We start from the raw sequence: 25348 nt of genomic DNA, 5'->3' as shown, positions 1-25348 counted from the left end.
GCGCGCGCGACACAGCCGCGGCCCCGCAGGATGCTCACGGCCTGCTGAGGCAGAGGCGCAGCAGAGCCGAGGACGGACAAGGCAGTTTCGGGCTGAGGCCCCATATCGGAGGGCCGAGAGTCAGGCCCTGGAGGACTGAGCGGGGCTGGGGCCCAGCGACCCGCCCGCCAAGAAGGGGCCACACTGTGGTGGGTCCCGGCGCCACGATGTGGTCAACAGCACCCGGGCAGCAGAGCAAAAGGGCAGGGGAACCCTTAACATGGCTGCCTCCCGGGCCTGGCAGCCTGTCCTTTTGTTGGGGTCGCAGCGCCTGTGGCACAGCCCACCGCACCCTGTGGTGGCAGTCCCTGTGCAAGGCTGCGTGGCCGGCAGAGCCCCAGGAGGGCCTGGCCATTGGACACATTCCCCGAGGGCAGGATGGGGAGGAGGCGCGGCTGCTTTAACGGCGGCCGCCTCGCCCTCCGCCCAGCCATCCGGTGGGCCGCAGGGACAGACGGACGCCTGTGCTGCCTCTCGGGGAGCTGCCGAGGCGGCTCTGGCTCCACACGCCCACCCCGTGGCCTTGGGGCCTCCCGCCCCAGGACGGCTGCTCGGCTGTCACTGCTGTCCCTGCTCATCTGCCCGAACCAGGGCAGGCCAGCTCTCAGCACCCCAGGCCCTCAGCGCCCCGCGTGTGCCGATCCGACGCCACCCGTCCTCAGAAGGAAAGGGGCCAGTTCCACAGGGGGGACAAAGTCACAAGCACTGGGTCCAGGCAGTCGGGGCTGTCGGACGCAACCTAAGGAGAGCTGCTGATGCGCCCGCCTGGACACCCCGGCGACGGGCTTCTGCACACGGGCCTTTAGCCCCAGCTCGTGACTCAGGCAGCCTCGTCTACCTCTGGACAAGGACCAGCATTTCAGGGGACGGTCTCCTAGCAGCAGCCCCCGTCCAAGGCACACACCCGCTCCAGAGACCGGCTCTGACTGAGCCCACCCCTCCCTGGCACTTTAAAGGCGACAATCCTCTCCAGGCGCCCCGAGCGGCACCCGCCGAGGCCGAAGGCCGTGCACATGCCCCTTGCCAGGCGTTGGCACCCCCGAGAGCAGAAGGAGGAAGGACCCACCCTCTCTGCCCCGGGAGGGCAGTGTCTACACCACAGGAAAAGCGCCACTGACAAGAGCCGAGTGTGAGGAAGGGGCCGCCCTTCCCGCAGAGCCGGGCTCATCTCATCTCCCTCGGCCACCCTCTGTGGCCGCGTGACTACCGTCACAGCACCGCTAGGGACAGGCTGGGCGGAGCGGTGGGCCCGGGAGGCAGCCCGGCTCTGACTGCGGAGCCCACGCATCTAACCCGGGGAGCAACTGCTCCCGCAGAGAGGAGCCGGCACTGGGCTGCGGTTTACGTGAGATCTACCCCGAGCAGGGAAGAGGCTCACGGGAGGGCTGCAGGCTGACTCCGGAGGGCGGGCGTCTGTGCCGGAGGCCGGAAAGGGCACGACCACGGGTGGCAATTCTGCCAGCCACGCCCTGACCCCTTCCCTCAGCCCCATTTCCCACGCGAGCCCCGTAAAGGGGCGAGGCTCTTGGGAGAACGTCTTCTGAGGTGTCAATCCCACAGAGAGAGCGGGGACCAGAGATGGCGCTGCCCTCGCAGGCCCAGCAGGGCGGCTCACCGCGCGCCTGGTGCACGGGGACCACAGCTCGGAAGCGCTGCGCCCCGTGTGGGCCGCGGGAGCCCGTCAGAGCTGCGTGAGGCTCCACAGTGCTTCAGTGCCGTGTGCTGAGTTACTAGGGCACACGGAACCCCGGGGTCAAGGCCAAAGGCGGCTTCGGATCCCTGTCTGGGTTTCCAGCCCAGACCAGGCACAAAGCATCGGGCCACCACTGGGGGCTGCACGTTGCCTTTTGCTCCTTTTCTCGGGCTCAGACGGGAGACCAGGAAGGCGGGTAGCAGGAAGAGCATCAACTCTGAGGAAACTGGCTAGGCTGGAGCCCGACTTACCTGTCCTTCTCTTTCTCCCATCATCGACCTCGAACCTTCTCTCCTGAAAACAAGTGAGAGGAAACTAAGGAGAGGAGGCACAGGCGGTCAGACCCCAAATCAAAACCATTTCCCAGTGGAGCCCACACACTCCGAGGGTCTGGGCGGGCTCGCAGAGCCTTGAAGGCCGACCTTAGTTCTTTGTCGTGAGGGTTGAACCAGGACAAAGAAAGCTTGCACCCGGGGGGCAGGCTGAGGGAACCCTGGCTGACCTGTCAACAGAGTGGTCGGGGTAGCGGCCCCGGTCCCTGTGGTCAAAGTCGTGGAAGCGATCCTGGCGGTTGAAGTCCGAATGGTAGCGCTCGTCCAGGGCGGCCCGCTTGGCTTCCGGCCAGTAGGCATCATCTCGCCTGGAGAGGAAGACAGGACGCAGTGCATTTCTTCCCCAGACACATCACTGGGGGAATGGTGAACTGAACCCCACAACCGGCACCTGCCCGGCCCTTGGGAGAACGAGAGCATCCTCTGCTCCGCCTGCTGACGGGGGTCCCACTGAGCGACTGTGCCCCAGCACAAGGGCTTCGGGCTCCCTCGGGGAACGGCAGGCGTCAGGTCTGCGCATCGCCTCTGGGACCGCACCAGAGGCCACCGAGACGGCCGGCCTCAGTCCAGCCACGTGACACGGGACAGCCGCTGCCCGCGGTCCAGTGCACGCCCGTCCCTTCAGCCCCGACGCCAACTGGACCCGGCAGACAGCCGGGGGGACTTCGAGAAGCACTTGAAACGTAGTTTCAACACATTTCTGACCACAGGGACCCCCAGCGGCAGGGTTTTGGAAAGGGCATGAAAGCCCCACAGCAGCTGAGGGCCCTTACAGAGGCTTCGCTGTGTGTTCCAGGGGCATCTGACCCACGGGAGAAACAGGATAAAGGCCATCGCGCCTGCCCCAAGTCGCGACACACGGGGAGAAACTCCGACAGCACCGAGTGGGGACCAGTGCCCCACTCCAGCCAGCTTCAGGCCCCGTCTGCGGCCCCGCGCCCCTCAGCGTGGCCAAGGATCAGGACCAACCTCACGACGGGAAGGGGCCAAGCCAGACACAGCCGTGAGGACAAGGCCTGGAGGGGCCCTCGAGGAGGGGTCTGGGTCTCTGGCCCCCCACCCCAGCACTCGTGTGTCCCGAGCTGCTCTGGGTGTCAAGCTCCCTCCTCGGGGTCCATGCTGGGACCCGAACCCAATGGCTTACTCGGCATCCCCAAATCGTCCATTCCTGCCCCAGGGCCCTGCAGCATACAGGACACTGACCCGGGGCGGCGCAGCAGGTGCCCGGGGGGCCGAGGGCAGGGCGGGGCAGCGCAGCTTACCGGCCGTCGTCGTAGGGCCTGCGCACGGCCGGCCGTCGCTCCTGCTCGTAGCGCAGCTCCTGCTGGCGCCGCAGCTCCTCGCGCTCGCGGTGGATGCGCTCCTGCTCGCGCCGGCGCTCCTGCTCCACGTGCATGCGCTCGCGCTCCAGCCGCTCCCGCTCCATGCGCTCGCGCTCCAGCCGGTGACGGTGGAAGGCCAGCCTCTCGCGGGCGATCTCCAGCCGCTCGCGCTCCTCCCGCTCCCACTGCGCCTGCAGCCGCTGCTCCCGCTCACTGCGCTCGCGCACCCTGCGGGCCAAGGGCAGCGGCTGCAGCGCGGGGGCCACATCCTCGCCCAGTGGGCTGAGCCTCCCAGACCAAGGCAGAGATGGACGTCCAGGGCTGTGCCCGAGCCGCAGGGCCACGCTGGAGCAGGGACAACGAGGGTGGGACCCACCGAGCTCTGGGAAACCACAGCGGGAAGCCCGAACGGCCAGCATGGGCGCTGCTTCCAGCTGAGCCCTCGACCAGCCAACTGGCAAAGAGCAAAGGCAGGGCTGGGTGGATGGGTCTGTGTGTGAGCTATGATATGAACTGAGATGAGATCCTTCTGGCATTCAACATCTGATTCCATGAACAGCCCACTAAACATAAGAAACAGGGCCGGACCCACACTGCTCTGTGGGTGGCCATGCTGTGCTGGTGGCCCACATACTAAAGAACAGAGGATGACTGGCACGGGTGTTAGCTCAGGGCAAATCTTCCTCAGCAAACAAAAGGAAGAAACAGAACTTATTTCTCACTGGGAGTAAGTGTGCATCAGAATCTTTGCTCCCGAAGCCAGGAGCTTCACTTAGTCACCATGAAACGGGGCTGGTGCACTAGAGTCGCCGTCTTTCGACGACACATATAAACTCAGACGAATCTACCAGCCAGCAAGGGCTGCAGCAGCTGAGGGCACGGACAGCTCTGCTTCTGAGAGCCACACTCGTCATGCTGCAGCGCGTTCCCTTCAGTCTGCACGTCACAGAGAAGACAGCGCCAGGCTGTCTCCTGGCTGGCCTCTGCATGCATCTACAGACACATTTGTACCCGCAGGAATTTATCACGTTGCCAGGTTGTGACAAAAATGACTGCAGCCTCCTCAGCTCACGCAGCAAGTCCTGGACCCTTCCACGCCCCTGTGTCTAGAACAGGCTTTCGGGAAGGAGCCCACAGTGGGGAGAGGCCACGGTTTACGGAACCAGCACCCGAGGTGGACCCTCGGCTGTTCCTGACCCTCAAACGGACCCCTGTGCCTGCATTTTCTGGTGTTCCCCTGGGCAGGTCCGGAGAAGCGGCATTTCTGGTCTGGGACATGAGGCTTCAGGCGTGTGCTCCTGTTACCTTCCCTCTGGGCTGCCGTGTGCATGGACACGCTCACTCCAACCACCACACCCGCCCCGGAGTTCAGACGGTGACCGGATCAGCCGACGGGGGAGCCCAATCGGGCGAGGCTCAGCCACTGCCCACGGCCTCCTGGCCACGAGCAGCGCCCTTCCGTGGACTGTCTTCTGTCCATTTCCCTGTCGGCTTATCTTCTCCCTACGACACTGACTTCCGGTCACCTTGATTCCCCTCTGTTGAGCGACCTGGCTCTCTATGGTGCACTGTCCACAAGGTAAACTGAGTCCCTCTCTCCTCCTTTATGACTTTTCAGGCCTTCGCAAGCTCACGTGCAGAGGTATTTCCTTCACGCACGTTCCTTCTCACGTCCCCGATCAGTCATCAGTGTATGCTGACTGCTGGGTCTGTGACGTGAGTGAGCTGCAGACACAAGGACTGTCCAAGGAACAGCCAGATGGCCTGAAGCCCTCGGGGAGAGCGCACCCTTTCGTCACTAGTGGGAAACGGCCTTTACCGTGTTCAGTTCCCACACGCATGTGGGTCACTCCCGCTCATCCAGTGCCAATTACGCCACCAGGAGTGCCCTTCCCTCTGCCTGCCGCCCTGCCCTGGAGGCGGACCGCTCTGGCTGGGGCAGCACCAACCCCGGCGCCTGGGGCCCTTCTCACGCCTACCCCGCCAGGCTTTTTACCCAAGGTTCTTATTTTTCAAACTAGAGTTTAAGAACTGTTTCTTGACAAGAAAGATTAACTGTCCCTCGGGTGACCAGTTCCACCTGCGTTTGGTTCTGGAACTGAGGAAGACGTGTCTCCTGGCTGACTAAGGGGGAGGCCTCTCAGCTTAGGGAACGGGTCTGGGATGTCAGCGGACGAGCACCGCCACCGCAGGAGGCACCCCCTCCCCGCTGCCACCTTCCGGATCTTCCGGAGCACAGGGGCCTACTTGCACGAGAAGGCACTGGAACGAGCCCCAGGACGCAGCCAGAGCGCAGCGAGCCTGCGCACCGAGCACCCCCAGGGCCCCGGGCCCGCCCCTGACGCACCTGCGCGACTCCGAGTCTCTCGACTTGCGAGGCTCCTTGACTTTGTCGAAGGACACGACGGAGCGCTTCTCTCTGCTGGCCGACTTGCGGTCCTGGCTCTTGGAGACCTGGATCACCAAGGACAACGAGCAGTTAAAGGAGAAACGACACCAGGTCCAGGTGCGTCCGGGTCCCAGCACCCCACGGGCAGACTGGAAACGAAGGCCGGCGCTCTCTGGACTGGGGGCCACAAGGCGCCCTCTGCGAGACCCCGTGTTTGGCTTATGATTCAAAGTCACAGACCGTCACCATCGTTCAATGCTGAAACATGACCCCTGAACACTCCCGCAGGTCAAGGTGGAAATGAGTATTCCCCTCAGAACTTTTCATAAGATCAAAAAAGTATTTTTTATCCTTTGTCTTTTGCACCCAAGACAAATCCCTTAACCCTGTTCTTTCCTTCAGAATTAAACACGCAGCGGGCGCCCAGCCGCAGCCCCTTCCGGCGTGTCCGAGGACTCCTGATGTGTGTGACTGCAGTATCTTAATGAGATCTACCCATGTTAGCCCCTGAATTACACTTTCATTTTACGATTTTCCAATCACTTTTTATAAAATAAAACTAAGAGGTCACAACATACTAAAACGTCTGCACAAACACAAAGCAGACCGAAAGCTTGTGGAAGTGAAACGCGGGCTTGCAGCTGATCCCCACCATTCAACGGCCTCAATGGTCTGCCCTCTGTGCGGCAGGCCTGAGGCTGGCGCCTCGAACTGGGCACCCAGCGCCCCCGCAGGCAGCTAACTGGTAAGGGTGGTTCGCTGTGCCCATACCACGCAAACTATGGCACACACTGAACACCTGCTTTCCCCGGGAGTCAGGAATTTTGCTCCTCGCACGGCAGAGGGTGCCCCTGTGACCAGCCCCCGGTAGAAACCTGGGGCGCTGCGGCTCCAGTGGGCTCCCTGGACAGAAGCACGGCCCACGTGTTGCTGCATCTCCATTGCTGTGGGAGCCCTCGTGGGAGGGAGAGAACAGAATGGAGCCTGCGCAGGTCCCCCAGACCGCCTGTGTTCGCAGCACTGCGGCCACCTTAGCTGGGAGGACAAGCCCAGCCTGAGCCCAGCGCTCCTACTGGTGAATCGGGGAACATGGGTGGCCTTGGGGACCTCGACCCACAGCTATCAAGGCTGGAAGGTGGTCAAAAGGGGAACATAGGAATGTCAACAGAGGCGCGGGCCCGATGGCAGGCGGAGCGAAGCGCTAAGAACCCGCGACAGGTACTTTGTGGATCCCGCGTTCCTTGGAGCCTCTGCCAGGAGACAGAGTCTGGGACGGGGCCAAGGTGGGGACAGGGCTTAGAGAGGCAGGAAAGGCGGGTGGGTCACACGGGGGTCAGAATGCAGCAAGGAGAGCTGCGGAGACGCCCAAGGCAGGTGAGGAAAGCTCCTGAACTGTCTCGACTGTTTCTAAAGTCCAAGATGCCTATACTTCGAAAAGGCACAGAATTGTTCTCAAATTACACCCGAGAATTCTCTAAAACACACACACACACAGAAATGAGGATGCTGCCGGAGACCCCAGCTAGGAAGCGCACGCACCCTCTCCTTGGATCCCGAGGTTTTGACACTGATGACAGGCACACCCTTAGATTTATCCATCACCACTGTGCGCTCGGTTCCCCGACTTCCTGCAGCAAGGAGGAGGAAGGGTATAAGGTCAGAAACAAGCAACACCTCGCGAGAAAGAAACACTCAGCTCCACGGAGAAGCCAGCCCATGGCGGCCAGGCGGAGGTGCGCCTCCCATGCCCGTCAGGCGGCTTACCTGATTTGGTGGTCCGGGAGCGCTCCGAGGGGCCAGGCTTCTGATCATCCTGATCTTTACTCTTTTCCCCACTTCCGTCTTCGCCCTTTTTAGCATCATCTTTTCTGTCGGCTTTGTCTTCCCTCTTCAGGTTCGCAGATCTATAAACAACACCCCAGGACACACAAGTGTGTTACACGGGATGCTGAGGGCAACGCCACCACAACCGGCCTCTGGCACCGAGCACCACATGGGAGGAGGCTGCCTCGGCTGGCAGCAACGCGACCACTGCTTTTCCCAAGCGCCCCGGAAGAGGGCCTGGAGTGAGAGCTACTAGCGGTGAAATCTTCCGACAAATGCCAAAAAATAAGGGGGGGGGGAGGGGCCTCGCGGTCTTCCCGACCTGTGGGAGCCTGGAGGGTGGGAGGTAAAGCAGAGGCTCACCTTGGCCACAGTCCCCTCGGGGAAGAGCCATACCTGTCACTGTTACTGGACTTCTCCTTTTTCCCCTCACCGTCTCTCTTCTCAGAGGTTTTCTTGCCAGCAGGTTCGTTTTTCGCCTGAAAGAAGAGAGCCGAGTGGAAGGAGCCCCTCCTTCCTGGGCCGGGCTGGCCCCCGGAAGACAGCGGGCGGCCCTTACTTTCTCCACGGAGATCATCTTCCCGTGGAGCTCTGTTTTGTGCAGGTGGCTGATGCACTTGGTGGCCTCTTCTGCTGTGGACATGGTGACGAAGCCGTAGCAGCGAGCCCCAGGACTCCGGGCGTTCGTCACGACCTTGGCGCCCACCACCTCGAAGGAAAGCGCACGATGGCTCAGACACGAAGCCGCACCCGGACCCCGGCGTTCACTGCTGGAGATGCGCAGGCCGCCCTCCCCGACGCAGCCCACGTGCCGGTCGGTGCTCTCCTCCCGGGGAGAGGATGCACGAGAAACCCTGGCACCAGGTGCCCGACATGCAGCAGAAGAGGACAGGGGAGGGCGATGCTGCTGTCTTGCGGCCACCACTCCAGGGCCCTCCCCCAGGTCCCTCTAGGGCCAGGACAGCAGGTGTGGGGTAGAGAAGAGAGGATCGGAAGGCTGAGGCTCCTGGCCTTCCTTCAACGTGAGCGCTCGTGAAGAAACGGTTCAGAACACACAGGCACGCCACGTGGGCAGTAAAGCCGAGGGCACGTCTACAGCTCCAGCCTGGCCTGAGCACAGGTTCATGAGGAGCACTGGAACGCAGGACCCATCCCACTGTTGACAGTGTCAACCCCCACTGGGATGGCTCAGGTGCTCCAGCGCTCCACGCGCGGCCTTGAGAAGCATCTTAATCCCTGACGCCAGCAGGCTGAAGGCACCATGGCGCAGGAGTCCCACAGGAACCAACAGGCATCCTCACTGTGCCACACGGGGTCTGAGACCCAAAGGAAGGCTTCCGAGTGGCCAGGTCCCCCACTGAGCCCACAGTAAGCCCCCAAGCCCCCTAGCCCCTGCAGGCGCCGGGCGCCACTTCCCTGCAGAAAGCACCCACGGGCCACCGGGCACGACTGAGACCAGGGAGTTGTCAGGCACGTCTGTAACTGTGTCGTGCTCAGTGTTCCTCTTGTCCGTCCTTGGACATCGATAACCAAGGGAAATACTGCTGGTTTTCTCTACCATGACTTGCTGAACCCTTCCTATGACCAGGGAGGGGCCGTGCTGGCTCTCCCTCTGGCTGGCCCCAAAGCTGGCTCTGAGGGACAGACCCCGGGTGCAGGAGTTTACTTGGGAGGCGAGTCCCAGAGGCCCAGGGAGGAGGGGAGGGTGAGACAGAGAAGGGAGGGAAGCCAACACAAGTGCCCTAACCAACAGGGAACTGCAGCGGGCACGGGAGGGAGTGAGGAGGGCGCCAGGGCAGGTTCTGCCGAGGAGAGGCGGCCCCAGCTGTGGGGGAAAGCGGGTGAGCTGAGGGCCCAGCGAGGGGCAGCAATGCTGTTACGACTACACACCACTCAAGGAGGCAGCAGCTCTGAGGGCCCCAGGCGCAGGGATGACGTCCAGACGGTGAGTGGCACGCCCTGGGTCACACGACCGTGAGCAGTAGAGCGAGGACTGGCAGCTGCCCACTGGTCTGATGCCAGAGGCCCTGTTCATAGCCCCTGTCCCCAGCCTCACCAGTGTCCCTCCGTCATCACCACGGTCTCACGGAAGCGCACATCCCGGCCCTGCCCTTTCCCGCCAGCCCTGCAGCCCTCCCAGGGTCTGTCCTGAAGCCAGAGATGCACTCAGGAGACCCTATCAAGTCTAAGTGGTGCCTTGGGGCTGGGGCAGGGGGACAAATATAAAGCAGACGTGGCCCTGGGAGCTTCCACAGGCCTCTCACCGCCACCCACGCAGGGGCAGACCCTGCACAGCCCATGAGCAAAGGTGAGCTCCAACAGCACGGCGTGAAAGCACGCACGAGCGGGGAGCACGGCCTGCACGCCCAGGCCGCACGCCAGCGGCGTTCGAGCCCCCTCTCCAGGGAGCCCCCGTCTTACCTTCCCGTATTTGCTGAACAGGTTCTTCAAATCTGTAGCTCTGGTGGTAGAAGAAAGTCCACTAACCCAGAAATTTCTACCACAACTGCTACGACCTATTTCAAACGAAAGTTCTCATCAAAAACACGACACCCACAAGACCCTGACTCCTACAGGGGAAGGCCATTCCAGACCAGACGCCTGCCCGCCTTGTTCCCAGATGCCAGCAGCATCCAAAGCCAGTGGGGTGGGGGCCAGGCCGGCTGTCCTCACGACGGCCAGCAGTGTCTCAATTAGTCATTTTAGTAAAAGGTTAAGCTGTGGGTAAATCTGGAATACCAGACAACCCCAGGATATCTGAAACCAGAAGCCTTTCTCCATTTGCAAGTGTCACTGAGGCCAAGAGACCTGCAAATAACAGGAGGGTCAGGCCGGCTTGCTGGGCTCAAGTGCTCTGGCCAAAGCAACGTCCGCACCAGGCCGATGCACGGACTCGGGGACGGGCTTCTCCCCAGGACCCAGGGCCCGCAGAGCCCTCGCAGAGGGCAGAGAAAGGCTCGTGAAAGCTCACAGGCCGATCTGGGCGAAGGAGACAGCTGCCCGGCCGCTGCCGAGGCCGAATGCGCCCCAGGGGACGGGGGTGGCTGCAGTGACCTACCCTTTTCCTCTTTGGAAAGCCTCTTTGTGTCCGAGTCATCTTCGACAGAACTAGAGACAAAAGATAATGTCACTCCAGGAGGAAGCAGCAGAGAGGAAACAAACTCAAAATTATCAAACACGTGCTGAGGTTGCATACCTACCCGAAATTTAGTTCTGAAAAAATGACACCCCGACAAACTGGCATTGGAAATCTGACCTAACCATAAGATCTCAGACCCACAGGAGTTAATTAATTCTGCTGGGCTAAAGATAATTAGGAAGAATTAAAGAAAACAACCATGATAGGTTGAGAAAAGAAAAAAGATTATGTAATCAGCTTAAAATAAACAAAGAGAAATCAAACATTCTTTAGCAGTAAACTAGTGTCATCAGTCTGGCTGGCCAATGGCAGGACAACAGCTTATGCGTGTCATTAAACGACCCATGAAAAGGAGATAGCGTCTGGTCTAAAACTGAGAAAAAACAAACCTCATTTTCTGATCAGCGCCCTCACTGGCTGAGGACTCTTTAGGAGCCGGAGGGACTTCATTACAAGCTTCAAAAGCAAGCTTCGGCCCGTCTTCGTGGCTATCCCCGGGCTCGGGGCTCGAGGCTTCCGGGGGCGCTTCCGCGGCCTCCTCGCTACAGGCTCCCGCGGGCTCGCAGGCTCCCCTGCTCTGCTCCGCTCGCTGCTCTAGCCCTACAGGCTCGCAGTCCGTCCGCGCGCCAGCGCCCGGCTCCTCCGCCGGCTCCCTTTTCACTACCGCTAACAGGCTGTCTGCCTGGCTCGCCTGAGCCTGGCCCGGGGACTCGCCGGCCACATCTAAAGCACCCTCCTCCGGGTGGCCGCTGCCAAAAAGGTCCTCTTCCTCCGCAAGCTTTCTGTCTGGCCCCACGCTACTTGTATCCTGGGCAAATGGCTGCTCCAGCTCGGGACCTTCTTCTTTTACTGGCTCAGATTTACAAGTTTCCCCCAAAATGTCGAGTATTTTCTCATTTTCTACGGATTTAACAGGAATAGAATGGCACAAGGTTTAATTACCAGGGAAATAAAGCAATCACAAATGCGGCACGGGCACGGCGGCCACACTAACACGAAGAGAAGAGCTAGCTACACAGAGATTGGAAAACCCGCGGGGACACACACTCACACCGGGTACACTACCTGCGCTGCGACCACCGCTAGGCAAGCCTCTACGCTACAGGGAAGAGAAAAGCATCCCCGAGAGTTAACCCCCAACCTTCTGGCTGCTTCTTGACAGTCTTCATTCTGTCGTCGTTTACACATGACTCTTCCAAATTTAGCTTCCAAAGTCCAAGTTGCTTAACTGAACGTATCACCATTCACTGACAGCTCAATTTCCAAATTTCTTTGCATTTCTTTTAACAGAACAGTCCAACATGAAAACCAGACTCTCTTCCTTCGGTGCTCTGAGATATTTGCAGTCCAGACAGTGAATAGCATTGGTTTGGAATTCTCGTGAAGACACTCTTTCCTCTTCCGGAATCCAGTTCCGTCTCAGTGTTTCACGGGCGTCTCCCTACCGCTACCTGCGCTGCCTGATTCAACACCACCAAGCTAGATACCGCCCGATATCACAAGATCTGCTGCGTGGGAGGTGCCGGCTCTCAAGAGGCGTGCACACTCACTCTGCGGACGTTTGAGTGCCGTTTCCACTGAAACAGGCACGAGAGTTTCATTTTGCAAACTGCGAATTGGCCACTTTCACAGATCTGGTGATATGGCTGGGTTTCCAATCTCTATGATCCTGGATGTTTTGGATCGTAAACCTTTAGAACAACGAACACTACAGTAAGGCAACTTTTTAAAATTAAAGGCTTCAAATCAGAGAAGGTGGGAACTAGGATGGTTCAAACCCCGCTGCTAAGGTTTTCATGTAACAGTACCTGGCTCCAAGGAGGGCTCCTCAAGTTCCTGCAACGAAAAGCAGAAGTGAGACCGTGCCAGACCCATGACACCTACGGGTTAGTAACACTAAGAACTGCAATGACTAGAAAGGGAGCGTTTCAAAGGCAGACCCGGACACTCAAAGGCAACAGGCGGAGGCCCTGCCAGTTTGAGGGAAGAGCCCGCAGGCCGGCATCCGCCTCGGGCACCCGGGCCCAGGCCCCGCATTCCAGGCTACTCTCCAGGGCCTGGGCCTCGCCTCCAGTTTTGCTGTCCCCAGCCTGGCCACGCCATCCCTTCCATGGCGATGAACGGATCACATGCTTGTCTGTTCCTCTAGACTGAACTCTTACACGCAAGGGGAGACGTGCTCTCATCTTTCTACTTACACATCAGACAATCGTTTTATCCTGTAACTCATGTAGTTTCTGAAAACTCAAGAGCCTGAGGGGACATGGGCACTGGTGGTGCGGCCCCTGTCCCTGTTGGCGTGGTCATGCCATCCTTGCCCAGCTGTGCTCCCCAGGATGACACAGTCCTCTTCCTCCTCCCTTCCCGTCAGTGGCCCCACTAGGCCAGCTCTAAACTCCCAAAGGTCCCTCACGCCCTCTCCTGGAGGGCCTGTCAATTCAGATCACGCTGTTCCTCGCCTAGCAGGACGTCTGGTTTTACTGCCCCCATGGCCGTGAGTGCACTTTGCTGCCATGGTGAGCACTCGGCCCCCGGTGGCCTAAGGCTTTCAGCAGCGGGCCCCGCCACCTCCTCCCCCACAGGCCCATCAGGACCCTGCCCTCCAGAGTCTCAGTATTTGGCTCAGGGCCTGTTTCCTCATAGAAAGGCTTCTCCTCATGGCTCCGGTGGCTGCCCCACTGAGGAAGGGCCTCTCTCAATCTGTGGTCCCCGGCCCTAGGCTCCCTCTGCTCAAGACACATTCTTCTGGAATTCCAGCCCACACTGGTGGGCGCTGACGAGGTTCTAGGCACAGATTTAAGCACCTTACGTATAAATATATTAATCACACAGCCCTAGCAAGTTAGTGCTATTAGTGTCACCCTTCTTTTCGCAGGTTAGGAGACTGGCACAGGGTGGCTGACTGACTTGCTCGAGGACACACAGCAGAGCTAAGATGTCAGCAAAGGCTGCGTGACTGGGAGCCCGCATCGGTCCAGGCCTCTCCCGGCACCGTGTGCGTGGGGAAGATGAGCCCTGTGAGGGTGGAGGCCATCCTTTCTTCTCATCCATCTCTGTAGCCACAACTCGCGCCACAGCTGCTTAACGTACACCCGTAAACGGACGGGAGCAGCCTGGCCTGCCACTGGGCACGGACCTGCCGCTGTGGGAAACCCTCGGAAACTGCTCACTTTCCCTACAGTTTCATTTGTAATCATTTTTTTTTCATGTGACATACGAGCTGAGAATTAAGATTCTCTGACTAAAGGAAAGGATCATTGCAGGCAGAACAATTCTCTGCTTAACTTTCCCCAGAGAGAAACCAATATATTCCTATTTGTCTCCAGGAGTGGTTATGTATTTTCCATGTCAACGTGGAGTCTTTGACCTAGAAAGACATTCGAGAAAATGCCAAGCCTCGGCTCCTGCTCTCCCTTCTGAGTCGGGAATGGCCTTGTGTCACCTCACGTGGGAAAGAGACATCAGCCCTCACGGTGAGCTGAGCTCCGGCAAGCTCTCCTAACGTTTGCAGGCTGCTCGAGGCTGGGGCTCTGGCTTGCCGGTAATCAACCGTGTCCCTGCCCGGCAGGAGCCACTGGAAATCCTGCCTGCACGGGGCCTGCTAACTAAGCAACACAGGTGACGTTACTGAAAACAAAGCGAGACCGGCCTAAGCTGACTGTATTCCCATCTCCTCACAACACTTTCCGAGGAAGATGAGACAGCCACCCAAGCTGGTTTATTCCAACAGCTCACACCTAAGGAGGCCGGCAGAAACCTTCAAAGGGAACTCAAGACCCACATTTGGGCAGCTCGTACCTGAGCGTTAGTCCACATCCCACTAAGAGTTAACATCCACCCATGGCAACGGAACAGCCAAGACGAGACAGTCATCAAAAGAAACCTCTGCACCCTCTGCGGGAAGAACTTCCAAGGCCAGGGCAGAACCCCCGAGAGGCCCCAGCCGTTCTGTCACTGCGCTGGGCCCCCGCCCCGCACCCTTGTCTCTGCCCCATCCAGCTGTCTGGGTAGAGGCGCCCTGCCCCCACTGTCCCATCTAATCGCCCTTCTGCAGAGGATGCCACCCAGAACTGACGAGAGGTGCTCCCCGCCGCCCTGCTCGCGGCTGCAGCTGAGCTGCGGCGCCCGGGGAGGCCGAGACGCCACAGGCGCGCTCCACCTGGCGGAGTGGACAGGAAGATCCCTCTCAACGGGGCCGCGGAGTAAACCAACCTGGCAGCGGCTTCCAGGTGGGGGGGCCGCACAATGTCAGAAGCGGTTTCCAGATACGCAGTCTACCCCTGGACTCTAACATGATTGAGACACAACAATTTACCTGCAATATAGTGAAGTCAGACGATGAAGTATCTAAATTGTTAACAGTTTCCTTGTCCTCTACCTGCAAAATAAGTGGAGAACAGTGTTACCACGGCAACAGGAAGGGAACGTGACGGTACTTGCATACGGTGACAAGGAACAGCCATGAAAATTCACTTATGACAACATTCCAAACAGTGCGATTGCATGCTGAGCGAGGGGCACGCTGTACGTCAAGGCGCACCTGCAGACAGAGCAGGGCACCCGCGAGAACGGCAGCAGCGTGGGCTTCAGGAGGCAAGGCAACCACGAAAAACGTCTCCGCCCAGCAGGAGACAGACCACAAGCGGGCGCCCCACAGCCGGGCCAAGCAGACCGAGCACGGGGTGGGGACCACTCCTTGGGGCCCAGCGGCCAGAGTCAGGCTGCGGAGGGGTTCTCCAATCTTCGTGGCCGCCATCCCTGCCCACAGCCCGGATGCTACCGCTGCCCCTGAGCGGGCCGCCGCCCAGACCGGACTGGCATCTCTGAGAACCCTCCTCCCGGCGCCATCGACTTCCAAACTCGAGTGTGGGGGCGAGCCATCCACGCCCTCTGCGGTGGAAGAGGCACTGGTGTGCGGAGCTTCCACTCTGAGAGGTCCAGAAAACCGTTTATGACCCAAAATAACTGTGACCGTTTGCCACAAAGCCCTGAACATTACTACACTGTTCCGGAGGGGGTGTGTTTCTCAAATACTGCACGCCGAGCATGCGCCGTTACTGCCGTCACTTGACAGCAGACCAGCACGCCTTCCTCCCCGATCGAGCACTCCACACGTTCCGTGCACGCTCAGGGCGCACACGCGTGTGTCGAGGACACCTCCCTCCCCTGTGCACGGCCCCGGAGCCCGTTCGGGTCCTGTGCGTCTCCTCGCTTCTCCGGGACGGTTACGCAGCAGCAGTAACCGTACTCCTGGCAGGAACGGCAGGCCTCGCGGTAATGGCAGCAACAGCCCCGCAGGGCCTGCGATGCGCCAGGCAGCGCTCTGAGCCAGGGTCAGCCAGCCACTGCCATCGAGAGCCAGAGACGGGCTCCTTCAGGCTGGGCAGGCCAGAAGGTCTGTCACAGGTATTCTACTCTGCTGCTGTGGCGACAAGTCAGCCGCAGACAACTGTCAGATTCGTGTGGCTGTGTTCCGGTAAAGCTTTGGCCAGGGCGATGACTTTTGCTCTAAGCTAGTGATGAATATTCATCTATTTAATCCTCTCCAAACTTACTATTTTTACAAATGAGGTCCAGAGAGGTTAAGTAACGTGCCCAAAGTCACACAGCAAGTTAAGTGGCAGGCCTCTAGTCAATGCTCTTAACTCTTAACTGACATTATGCCTACTAAGTCATAGTTACTTAACCATTATTGATAGATATTCAGGATGTTTCCAGGCTTTTGCTACCATTTGTATTATTTTCTAATCAGAGGGGGAAAAAGCCTTGAAGAGAAACCAGCAGCTAAGGAAGGGGGTGTACTTCCAGTCACAGCTCCCATGTTCTGGTGCGACTTTTCAGGAAGCCAATGAATAACTCATCGAAACCTAAACCATCACATACCCCATCTGTGTCAAAACGACTCTCAGCTACTTCTCAAAACCAGCCCCGCTCACTCAAAGATGACGACCTGCTCCCTCTGAGGATCCTGAGCGTCAGTTCCCAGAGAAAACGCAAGAACACTGTGCGGCCCAGCTGGGCAAACAGGGCCTCCATGAGGACTGGCGCCCCCCAGCACCCAGCACCCAGGATCCGACAGCAACGCCGCACGCCGCTCATCTTCACTGACTAGTCTTCCTTCCTTTTTTTTTTTTAAAGATTGGCATCTGCGCTAACATCTGTTACCAATTTTTCCCCCTTCTTCTCCCCAAAGCCCCACAGTACACAGCTGTATGCTGTAGCTGTGGTCCTACTGCTTGCGGCATGTGGGATGCCGCCTCAATACGGCCTGATGAGCGGTGCCATGTCCACGCCCGGGATCCGAACCGGTGAAACCCTGGGCCGCAGAAGCGGAGTGCGAACTTAACCCTTCGGCCACGGGGCGGCCCCCTCACTGCCTTGCCTGTCTCCCTGACAAACGCGCAGCCGCACAGAAACGAGATCATCTAACGAATGGATGGCACGGTTAAGTCCACGGCCTCGATCAGCCTGCTCTCAATTCTCACTGTCTTCCGAGCTGTGTGCTGCCTGCAGATCTTTCTTCACCTCTTTCCTGCCCAGCGTCCTCAACTGGAGAATGGGCACAACAGCACCGAGCTGTCACACTGCTGTTAAAAGCATCACAGACGTGCTGCCCGACGCCTGGCAAACGGGTCGATAAGCAACACCCTTTCTGACTGCAGTACCATCTGAAACGACGTCAAAGCTTAGGGCCGGAGGCTGCCTGCTGGGAGGGTCCCGATTGGCTCTGACCAGGAAAAGACCAACCTCAATCTCTGTGTGTCTCGGTCCTTCCAAGGCATTCCAGCCCCAGCAGCTCAGCCCAACCTCCTGGGACACGAAGGGCTTGACCAGCGCCCCCGAAATGTCCACTGCTGCATCGCACAGAGGGCAGCACGAGCCACCCCGTTCCAACGAAGCAAAGCGTGTTCTCAGCATTGTCTGACCCGCACGCAAACATTCAGCCATCAGCCCACCGCCTGGCACTGTGTCACGCGGTGCGCGAGGAACCGCCGCCGCAGGGCGCGGCCGAGTTACCTACAGCGGGCTCCGGCAGCGGCTCGGGCAGCTCCTTCATCTCCCCCTCGCCCGGCTCTCGGCCGTCGGCCAGGGACTCCGGGAGGGTGTCGGCCTCGTCGTCCTCCACGCAGTCGGCAACGCTGCCGTTATCGATCTCCGCCTCGTCCAGCACGCTGATGTCCATCATGTCGATGTCCTGCAAGTTCTCCAAGCTCGTTTCAACATCCTCCTGCCGCACAACGAAACGCAACCATCACCGGCCTGCCAGCGGCCCACCCGCCACGCGCGCTCGCTGAGGCTGCACGTACCTGGCCGTCCCCAGAATTTTCCTCCAGCCCGTTGTCCTCCACACCCTCTTCCTCTGGTTTACGCCCTGAAGAGACAATCGTTTCCGGCATGAGAACAAGGATAGGCGTTTCCAGAAGCGGTAACTGTGACCTGTACAGGCCCCAAGCACCACTGAAGGGGACACCTACCACACCCACGGCACCCCCAGTTCAGGGCCACTGCACTCCAGGAACGCTAAGGCCACTGTGGACAAAGCCGGCCCTCCCGCCCCAAGCAGCAGGGGTTCTGTCCTTTCCACCCGGCCGTGCAAGTACGGGCGCGGCAAGGGAGGCCGCAGCAAGGCCGAGGGAGAGGGGAACCGTTTCCAGGCCTGGCCTGTGCGCCACGTGGCTCCGGCTGTGGGAGAAGACTCTCACACAGACGCGCTGCCTGCCAGGTAAGGCACATGGAGCAAGTCTCCCCACAGAAACAATCACACAAGGCAAAACACAAATGAGCAAAGAGAAAATAAAAGCCATTTATAACCACCACCTAGAGTCAGCCCCCGTGTTATGATATATTTACATCTAGATACCTTCCCATATTTTGCTGCATATACACACATTCGATGCTTACAGAAACGGCACTGTGCTCTCACCCCATGGTCTTCCCACTTCACACACTGTACACAGACGTCTCTATTAACAGCACTATCTGGAGATACTATCAGCGATCTGACTACGGCTGGAAATGGAAGGAAATGCTTATAAAGAGGAACATCTTGGTAATTCTTTGCACACAGGCAATTATCATTTTAGGACACATTTCTAGAAAGAGCATCCCCAAGACAAAGAGTACGTATTTTTCTTTGAGAAAGATTAGCCCTGAGCTAACATCTGGCACCAATCCTCTCTTTCTTCTGAGGAAGACTGGCCCTGAGCTCACATCAATGCCCATCTTCCTCTACCCTCTATGTAGGACGCTGCCACAGCACGGCCTGCCAAGTGGTGCATAGGCCCACCCAGGGGATCTGAACCGGTGAACCCCGGGCCCCTGAAGCAGAACGTGCAAACTTAACTGCCGCACCACCCGGCTGGCCCCAAAAGTACATACATTTTTAAGACTTTGATTAAAAAGAAAAAAAGCCCCCACATATTATCAAGATGCCCCAGAGCAAGGCTGTTCCCATTCACACAGTTCCACCAAAAGTGAATGAAAGTGCCAACCTTTCTGAATCTCTGTTACAATAAGCTATTTTTCTTCGCCTCTGCCAATGTGCTAGGCAAAAAGGACTACTTGTTTCAGCAGAAACTTATCTGATTGCTGCTTAGGCTCAATTTTTGGTTGTTGATCATTTGTAGCTTTGTAAAAATTTCTCATTTATATCTTTTCTCTATTTAAAAACTTCTGTTCCATTTCTCCTCGTTTTTTATTTGCGTGTCATAGACACCATGCATCTTTTCTCCCAGTTCTTCGCCAATCTCTTAATTTTACTTACGGGTTTTGGGTAAATTTCACTTTCATGTAGCCAAAACCATGAGTTGGTTTTTCTGTGTAAACGATGTTTTCTTTTTCTTTGCCTTCACGTTTAAATGCCCTTCTCCACGCTAAGACCACACACGTTTCCACCTGTACTTCGTTCTCTTTTGGTTTTCATTTTAACATTCACCTCTTTTCAGCGTTGTGCTGAGACTCTTCCAAACGGCTGTCCCGCTGGGAAACTGCTTTCCCAACGCCAGCTACTAAGCTTTTCTGCGCACGATCTGAATGTGGGTCCCACTCACCGTGACAGTCTCATGTCCGCCTGGGACTAGTTAACCTCTCCATTCTCTCCCACTCGTCGGTTATTCTTGTTCCAGTTTTAATTATGTGGCATTATAACATTTTAAAAAATATGAAGTATCGAGATTAACTCGAAAAAGAAAACAAAGTGACCTGGAAGGAGTGGCTTAACTTCAGGTGTTTCTTCACCTGAGGTCAGTAATTTAAGGGTAAGAAAAAATGAACATTAAGAGGCTGGACACATTTTTAGGCTCAAATTTCACCTTTTAGGTAACTGACTCTGCGCTTTGAAAAATGAGGAAACCACTTCCCTTAACTCCCCTCACCCACCCTCTGAACTGTCCTCACTGTTGTTATTTTCTAACAGTCACGACCTGTTCTGGAGCCGACAGCTCAGGGGGCAGGCCTGCTGGCACTTTCATCCCGAGAGCAGTGTATATGGGTCACCGGCCTTATTTTTTATACTAACGCTAACATGAGTAAAATACAGAAAAATGTAAATAATGATAACAAGGATGACAAAGCTAAAAGTAAAATGGAGAAGAGGCACGGCAGAAATGAAACGTGGGGTCTCGAGAGCAGGCTCGCCTCCTTCCAGCGTGAGGAGCGTGAGCACGCGCATGAGCCAGAGCAGGACCGCGTGGCGGGCAGGCCTCGAGCAGAGCGCGGTGCCGTCAGGATGCGCCTTGCAGCTGCTGCCAGGGCCACAGCGGCCACGGCTCCCAAGCACATGGTGGCGCTCGGCTCACCAGGACACGGGCAGCGCCGCTGACCAGCCACGCACTCGCGAGCACTGCAGGCGTCTGCCCACGTGCAGCCAGTTCCTCAAGGCCACTAAGTGCTGCTTCTGTTGCGTAAGGGAGCCAGACGTTAATTTCCCTTGTTGAATGATTTAGTCTCTAACTTTATGAAATGTGTAACATTGAGAACAACAAAAAAAGCAAAAACCAAAAATCCCAAATCTAACTTATATCACAACTGAGGCTTTAAAACACCCCCTCTCAGAGTACGAATTTCCTTACACCGCGCGTTGCGAGACTTTTCCACATTCTCGTTTCATTCGGGTTTTCAGGAACGTCTGACTGAGGAACACAGGGCATCGTCACGCCAACACTAGAATTCCGTGCACTGTGTGCAAATCGCCGTGCTGTGGGCCGGGAAACCCACTGCCAGAGCACAACATTCCTACGGCAAAACGTGCTTTGGGCTTCCAAACCCTCTGGGAGTCGACCCAGCGCGCTCTGTAAACACGCCAGGGAGACGCAGCAGCAGAATCCCCCACATAGATCATACTCGCTGAAGCTGCTAGCCCTCCAAATGTGCGCGCTGGTTTCGGTCCCATGCTGTTCCAGCTTCTAGGGAAGACCTCAGGAGGTTACCACAAGCTGCCAGCCCTCACAGGGAATCCCCCCTCACAAGAAAGGCCCAGAGCCCAGCCAGCAGAGCCAGGGGCCCACCTTCCAGCCCACTTCTCTCCCGAGCAGCAGCACAGACACAGCGCAGCCCAAAGCTCTTCGGGGCGGCCCCTCCAGGCAAGAAACGATCAGAAACGTCAAGAAAACATGAGGTCTTAAGAACATCTGGCCTTCAATACAGAAAGCACAGCCCCGGCCGGGATGCTAACCAACCATCCTTACTGGGGAGAGACACCCTACCCTCCAGAGATGAGAAAGTACGTGAATGAGAACTCCCACCCCCTCTCGGGCACACACTGAAGCGCCGTCGGCTCCAGCACCAGGAGTCGGCAGCAGCCCCCGACCCCGGGCAGCGCTTGCTCCTGCTGCTGCAAGCCTGTCTCCTCCCCGCGAAGCCTCCGCCTCAGCCCTCTGTCTCAGGCCACCTCCCCGCTTCTGCTTCTCCCCGGCGGCCCACGCATGGGTAGGTCATTACTTTGTTAAATTTCATCACTACACAAATGATTCACAAAATTGTCCAAATACACTTGCTAAAAGTCAAACTCATTTTACTCTAAGTTTTATTTCACGAATGGCTTCACCCTCATAAACACGTAAAAAAAGCCCATCTCCCTTCTTCCCACGGTACCTGTGAGAGGTAGGCATTGCTATGAGCTGGGTGGTTCTTCCAAAGGTTTCCTCGGGCATTTATATACATACATTCCACAAACGGGAAGAAACCTGCCGTGTAACGGGGTCACAGCATGTGCACCTGCTGCGACGTGCCGCTGTTCCCCAATCACAGGCTGGGACTTGCCTGCACTCTCCAGTCACGTGCTGCCTAGTGATGGAAATGTGTTCTGAGAAGCGTGCCAGGCAGTTTCGTTGTGCAACCGTCGAGTGTGCTTACACACCTAGGTGACACAGCCTACCACGCACCTGGGCCATACAATGTGACGGGACCCCGGCGCACACGCAGTCCACCACGGATCGAGACATCGTTACACAGCGCATGAGCGCACACGGGGCCGCCTCCTCCTCATCGCACACGATGGACGTCCCTAGTTGAGTGACCCCCGAGGCTGGACACACTCACCATCTCCGCAACCGCCCACCCCCTCACATCCGTGCCACGTGGGGTACTAAGAGCTACGCAAATTCTCACCAGTATCACAGGCAAAAACGCCATCTCATTTTTATTTGCTTTCCTTAATTATTAGCGAGGGAATCTTTCTTGCACACAGGTCATGTTTGGTTTTTCTTTTATCTGTGAACTGCCTGTTCATAGTCCCCGCTCTTTGTCACCTGGACTGTCTATTTTCCGTATTGATCCGTAGGAACGCTTACTGCTTCCTGGACACTCACACGCTGTAGTATTTTCCCCCGGTTTGCTATGCGTCTTAAGTGTTTATAGTGTCTTCTTAGAAGGTTTACACCTTCCATGTAGCTAAATTTCTTTCTCCTTATAGTTCTCAGTTTAGTCTCATTTAGGTTTTCCTTATCACTCTTTTATTTTAGTTTTTTTTAAAGGTTTTTTAAAATTTTTTTTTCCTTTTTCTCCCCAAAGCCCCCAGTACATAATTGTATATTCTTCGTTCTGGGTCCTTCTAGTGGTGGCATGTGGGATGCTGCCTCAGCGTGGTTTGATGAGTGGTGCCATGTCCGCGCCCAGGATCCGAACCAATGAAACACTGGGCCGCCTGCAGCAGAGCGCACAAACTTAACCACTCGGCCACGGGGCCGGCCCCATCACTCTATTTTAAAAGTACTCTCCTAGCAGAATTTCTCTTTTGCATGGAAGGCCATGAAAACAGAGCCTTTTCCTACATCAGATAGACAGCCAACGGTTCCAACATGGTTTACTGAAAAATCTTTAGTGGTACCTTTAAAAACAAACAAATCCTCAAACGTTCCGCTGTTTCCAATATCCTACCCTTAAAATTAGAGCAAGCCGACATCACTGGTTTTCCAAAATTCCAGCTATTCTTGGCCATTTCCTTTTTAAATTAACTTTAGAACAAGTTTCTTTTTAGATTACTTTGGGGGGAACTGATAACTTTCTGATATGAAGTCATCACACCTAGGAAATCTTTCTCAAAATCAGCCTTGAATATTTCCTTTTAATTTACTATTTAAGAATACCACATGTATATTTTTTACGTCCACCTGGCGACATTTTGCTTAGGTCTCTGACTTGCAGAGAATGTCCCTGCCACCTCAAAAATCCAAGAGAATCAAGTGATAAACAATTTTTTTTCCTTTTTTTTAAAGATTGGCATCTGGGCTAACAACTGTTGCCACAGTACATAGTTATATATTTTAGTTGCCAGTCCTTCTAGTTGTGGGATGTGGGACGCCGCCTCAACGTGGCCTGACGAGCGGTGCCACGTCCGTGCCCAGGATCCAAACCCTGGGCCGCAGCAGCGGAGTGCGCGAATTTAACCACTCGGCCACGGGGCCGGCCCCTGATAAACAATTTTAACTAGCGAGGTTAGCAGGTGTACTGTTCATATCCGCCAAGCCTTTATCTTTTCACATTTCTTCAGCTGTCACTGGCCTATTTCTGACTGCTTTACCAGTGTTTAATTTCCCGAGGCATATTCTGCCCCAGAGACCTCATGAAGCAAGCACTGGCTTAGGAGGAGGTGCCATCCCAGTAGCAGAGAGTGCTGCTCTCCGCGAAACGGAACAAGGGCGCCTGGAAGAAATGGCTGATTTGGGGGCGGGGGGAAGTAGGAGAGACTGGAAGTCATCCTTGCACCAAAAAGGAAGGAAGTACTCAGAGAATGACATGGACATGTCAGAAAGAGACGGGAGCCAGCATGGAGGGCTCTCACTGGGATAACCCGAACATCACAAAAAATCACTCTCATAAAGGCTTATCACCCACTGAATAAAATAAGAATCTCTAAATTCACGCAGATAAATGGGGGAAGGTTAAGCTACCTCCTAGGGTAGAAAACCAGCTCATCAACGTGGGGGAATGACAACATCTAGAAAGTCACCTCACCACCGGACAAGAATCCGTGGATGCTGAAACCAGCGGAGGAGGAACAGGATATTTATGTCAGTCTCACAGTCTCTTCCCCATAGATACAATTACAGAGGGTGCGAGAGGAACTTTCCAGTGGAGAAACCTGACCAGCGCCACTCTGAGTCAGTTACGCAAAGGCACAGCATGTGCCCTACAGCGGATGCCGAGCAGACAAACCCCTCTCGTGGTATTACTGACAAAAGCGTATAATTTGAAGCTAATCATGAGAAAAACAAAAAACACAATAAAACCCAAAGTGAAAAACAGCCTTCAGAATAAGGAGTCTGGACTCTTCAAAAACGGCAACGTCACGAATACAAGACAGCGCTGAGACTATCTGAGACATACTTTCCAGCCTTCTGATGGAAACAGCCAGGTATGCCGACTTCAAACCGTTCTGACTTTGCTCATCAACAGGTCGGAAGATCCCTATTTTCAGTTAAAATCTGGACAAAATCTAGTAAAGCCGTTGGAAACAATTCAGCGGACTTGCAAACTCGCCCTATCAGGGGTCAAACACGCTGTAAAGCTGCAGAACAGGCTAATTACACCAAGCCTAAGGAAACACACACACCAGTCAGTACTGAATGGTTTCATTTCACACGAAGTTCTAGAACAAGCAAAACCAAACGATGGTGAAAGTCATCACTTTCGTTTTTCTGGCGAGGGGCGGGGAGAGTGAAACTGGGAAAGGGCAGCAGGGATCTTGCTGAGATGCTCCACGCCCCCGTCTCCACCGAACTCACACCACGCGCAAAAACATTCCAAATGAGTTACAGCCACACGCAAACATAACACCTTCAGAGTTACCACACAAAGCGGGATACTCCTCATAATCTCCAAGCAGAGGAGAGCCTTTCAAAACGTAACATAAAATCCACAAACCACACACTACAGGTTGACAGCACTGCCTGTATTACAGATCAAAACTAACGACCAAATCACCACAAACAAGGTAAGTCACGCGGGACTGGGCACAACTGTGACATTGCACACAGAGAGCCCTCGAAAGTCAGCAAGACAAACCACCCAGCAGAAAAATGGGCAAGGGGTATGAAAAGGGGATTGAGAAAATATAGATGGCCGATTTTCAGAAGCCGTCCAATCTGTGAAGAAATGCAAACGAAAGCTTTA

The 25348-nt window shown here is 56.3% G+C and overlaps 1 protein-coding gene across 4 annotated transcripts in view; it reads right to left on the bottom strand.

Annotated features, from left to right (window-relative positions):
* SAFB (scaffold attachment factor B) overlaps nt 1-25348 on the bottom strand; it is a 31138-nt gene that overhangs the window by 1484 nt on the left and 4306 nt on the right. For 2 of the 4 annotated variants that reach the window (XM_070624724.1, XM_070624725.1), the window contains exons 1-16: nt 21830-22251; nt 18046-18110; nt 17760-17966; nt 15054-15116; nt 12547-12574; nt 11128-11638; nt 10658-10707; nt 10021-10115; nt 8159-8308; nt 7996-8078; nt 7540-7679; nt 7315-7403; nt 5734-5840; nt 3327-3614; nt 2235-2372; nt 1984-2026 (exon numbers count right to left, since the gene is read on the bottom strand). In XM_070624724.1, coding sequence (XP_070480825.1) covers nt 1984-2026; nt 2235-2372; nt 3327-3614; nt 5734-5840; nt 7315-7403; nt 7540-7679; nt 7996-8078; nt 8159-8308; nt 10021-10115; nt 10658-10707; nt 11128-11638; nt 12547-12574; nt 15054-15116; nt 17760-17924 — 1950 coding nt within the window. In that variant the 5' untranslated portion in view covers nt 17925-17966; nt 18046-18110; nt 21830-22251. Of the gene's footprint in view, nt 1-1983; nt 2027-2234; nt 2373-3326; nt 3615-5733; nt 5841-7314; nt 7404-7539; nt 7680-7995; nt 8079-8158; nt 8309-10020; nt 10116-10657; nt 10708-11127; nt 11639-12546; nt 12575-15053; nt 15117-17759; nt 17967-18045; nt 18111-21829; nt 22252-25348 lie in introns of those variants that run through there. The other 2 variants (XM_070624723.1, XM_070624722.1) reach the window with 1 other exon arrangement.

The sequence above is a fragment of the Equus przewalskii genome, chromosome 6 (assembly GCF_037783145.1).
Source record: "Equus przewalskii isolate Varuska chromosome 6, EquPr2, whole genome shotgun sequence".
Classification (NCBI taxonomy): Eukaryota; Metazoa; Chordata; class Mammalia; order Perissodactyla; family Equidae; genus Equus; species Equus przewalskii.
Note: the sequence above shows the minus strand (reverse complement) of the source record. Positions and strands in the feature narration are given on the sequence as shown.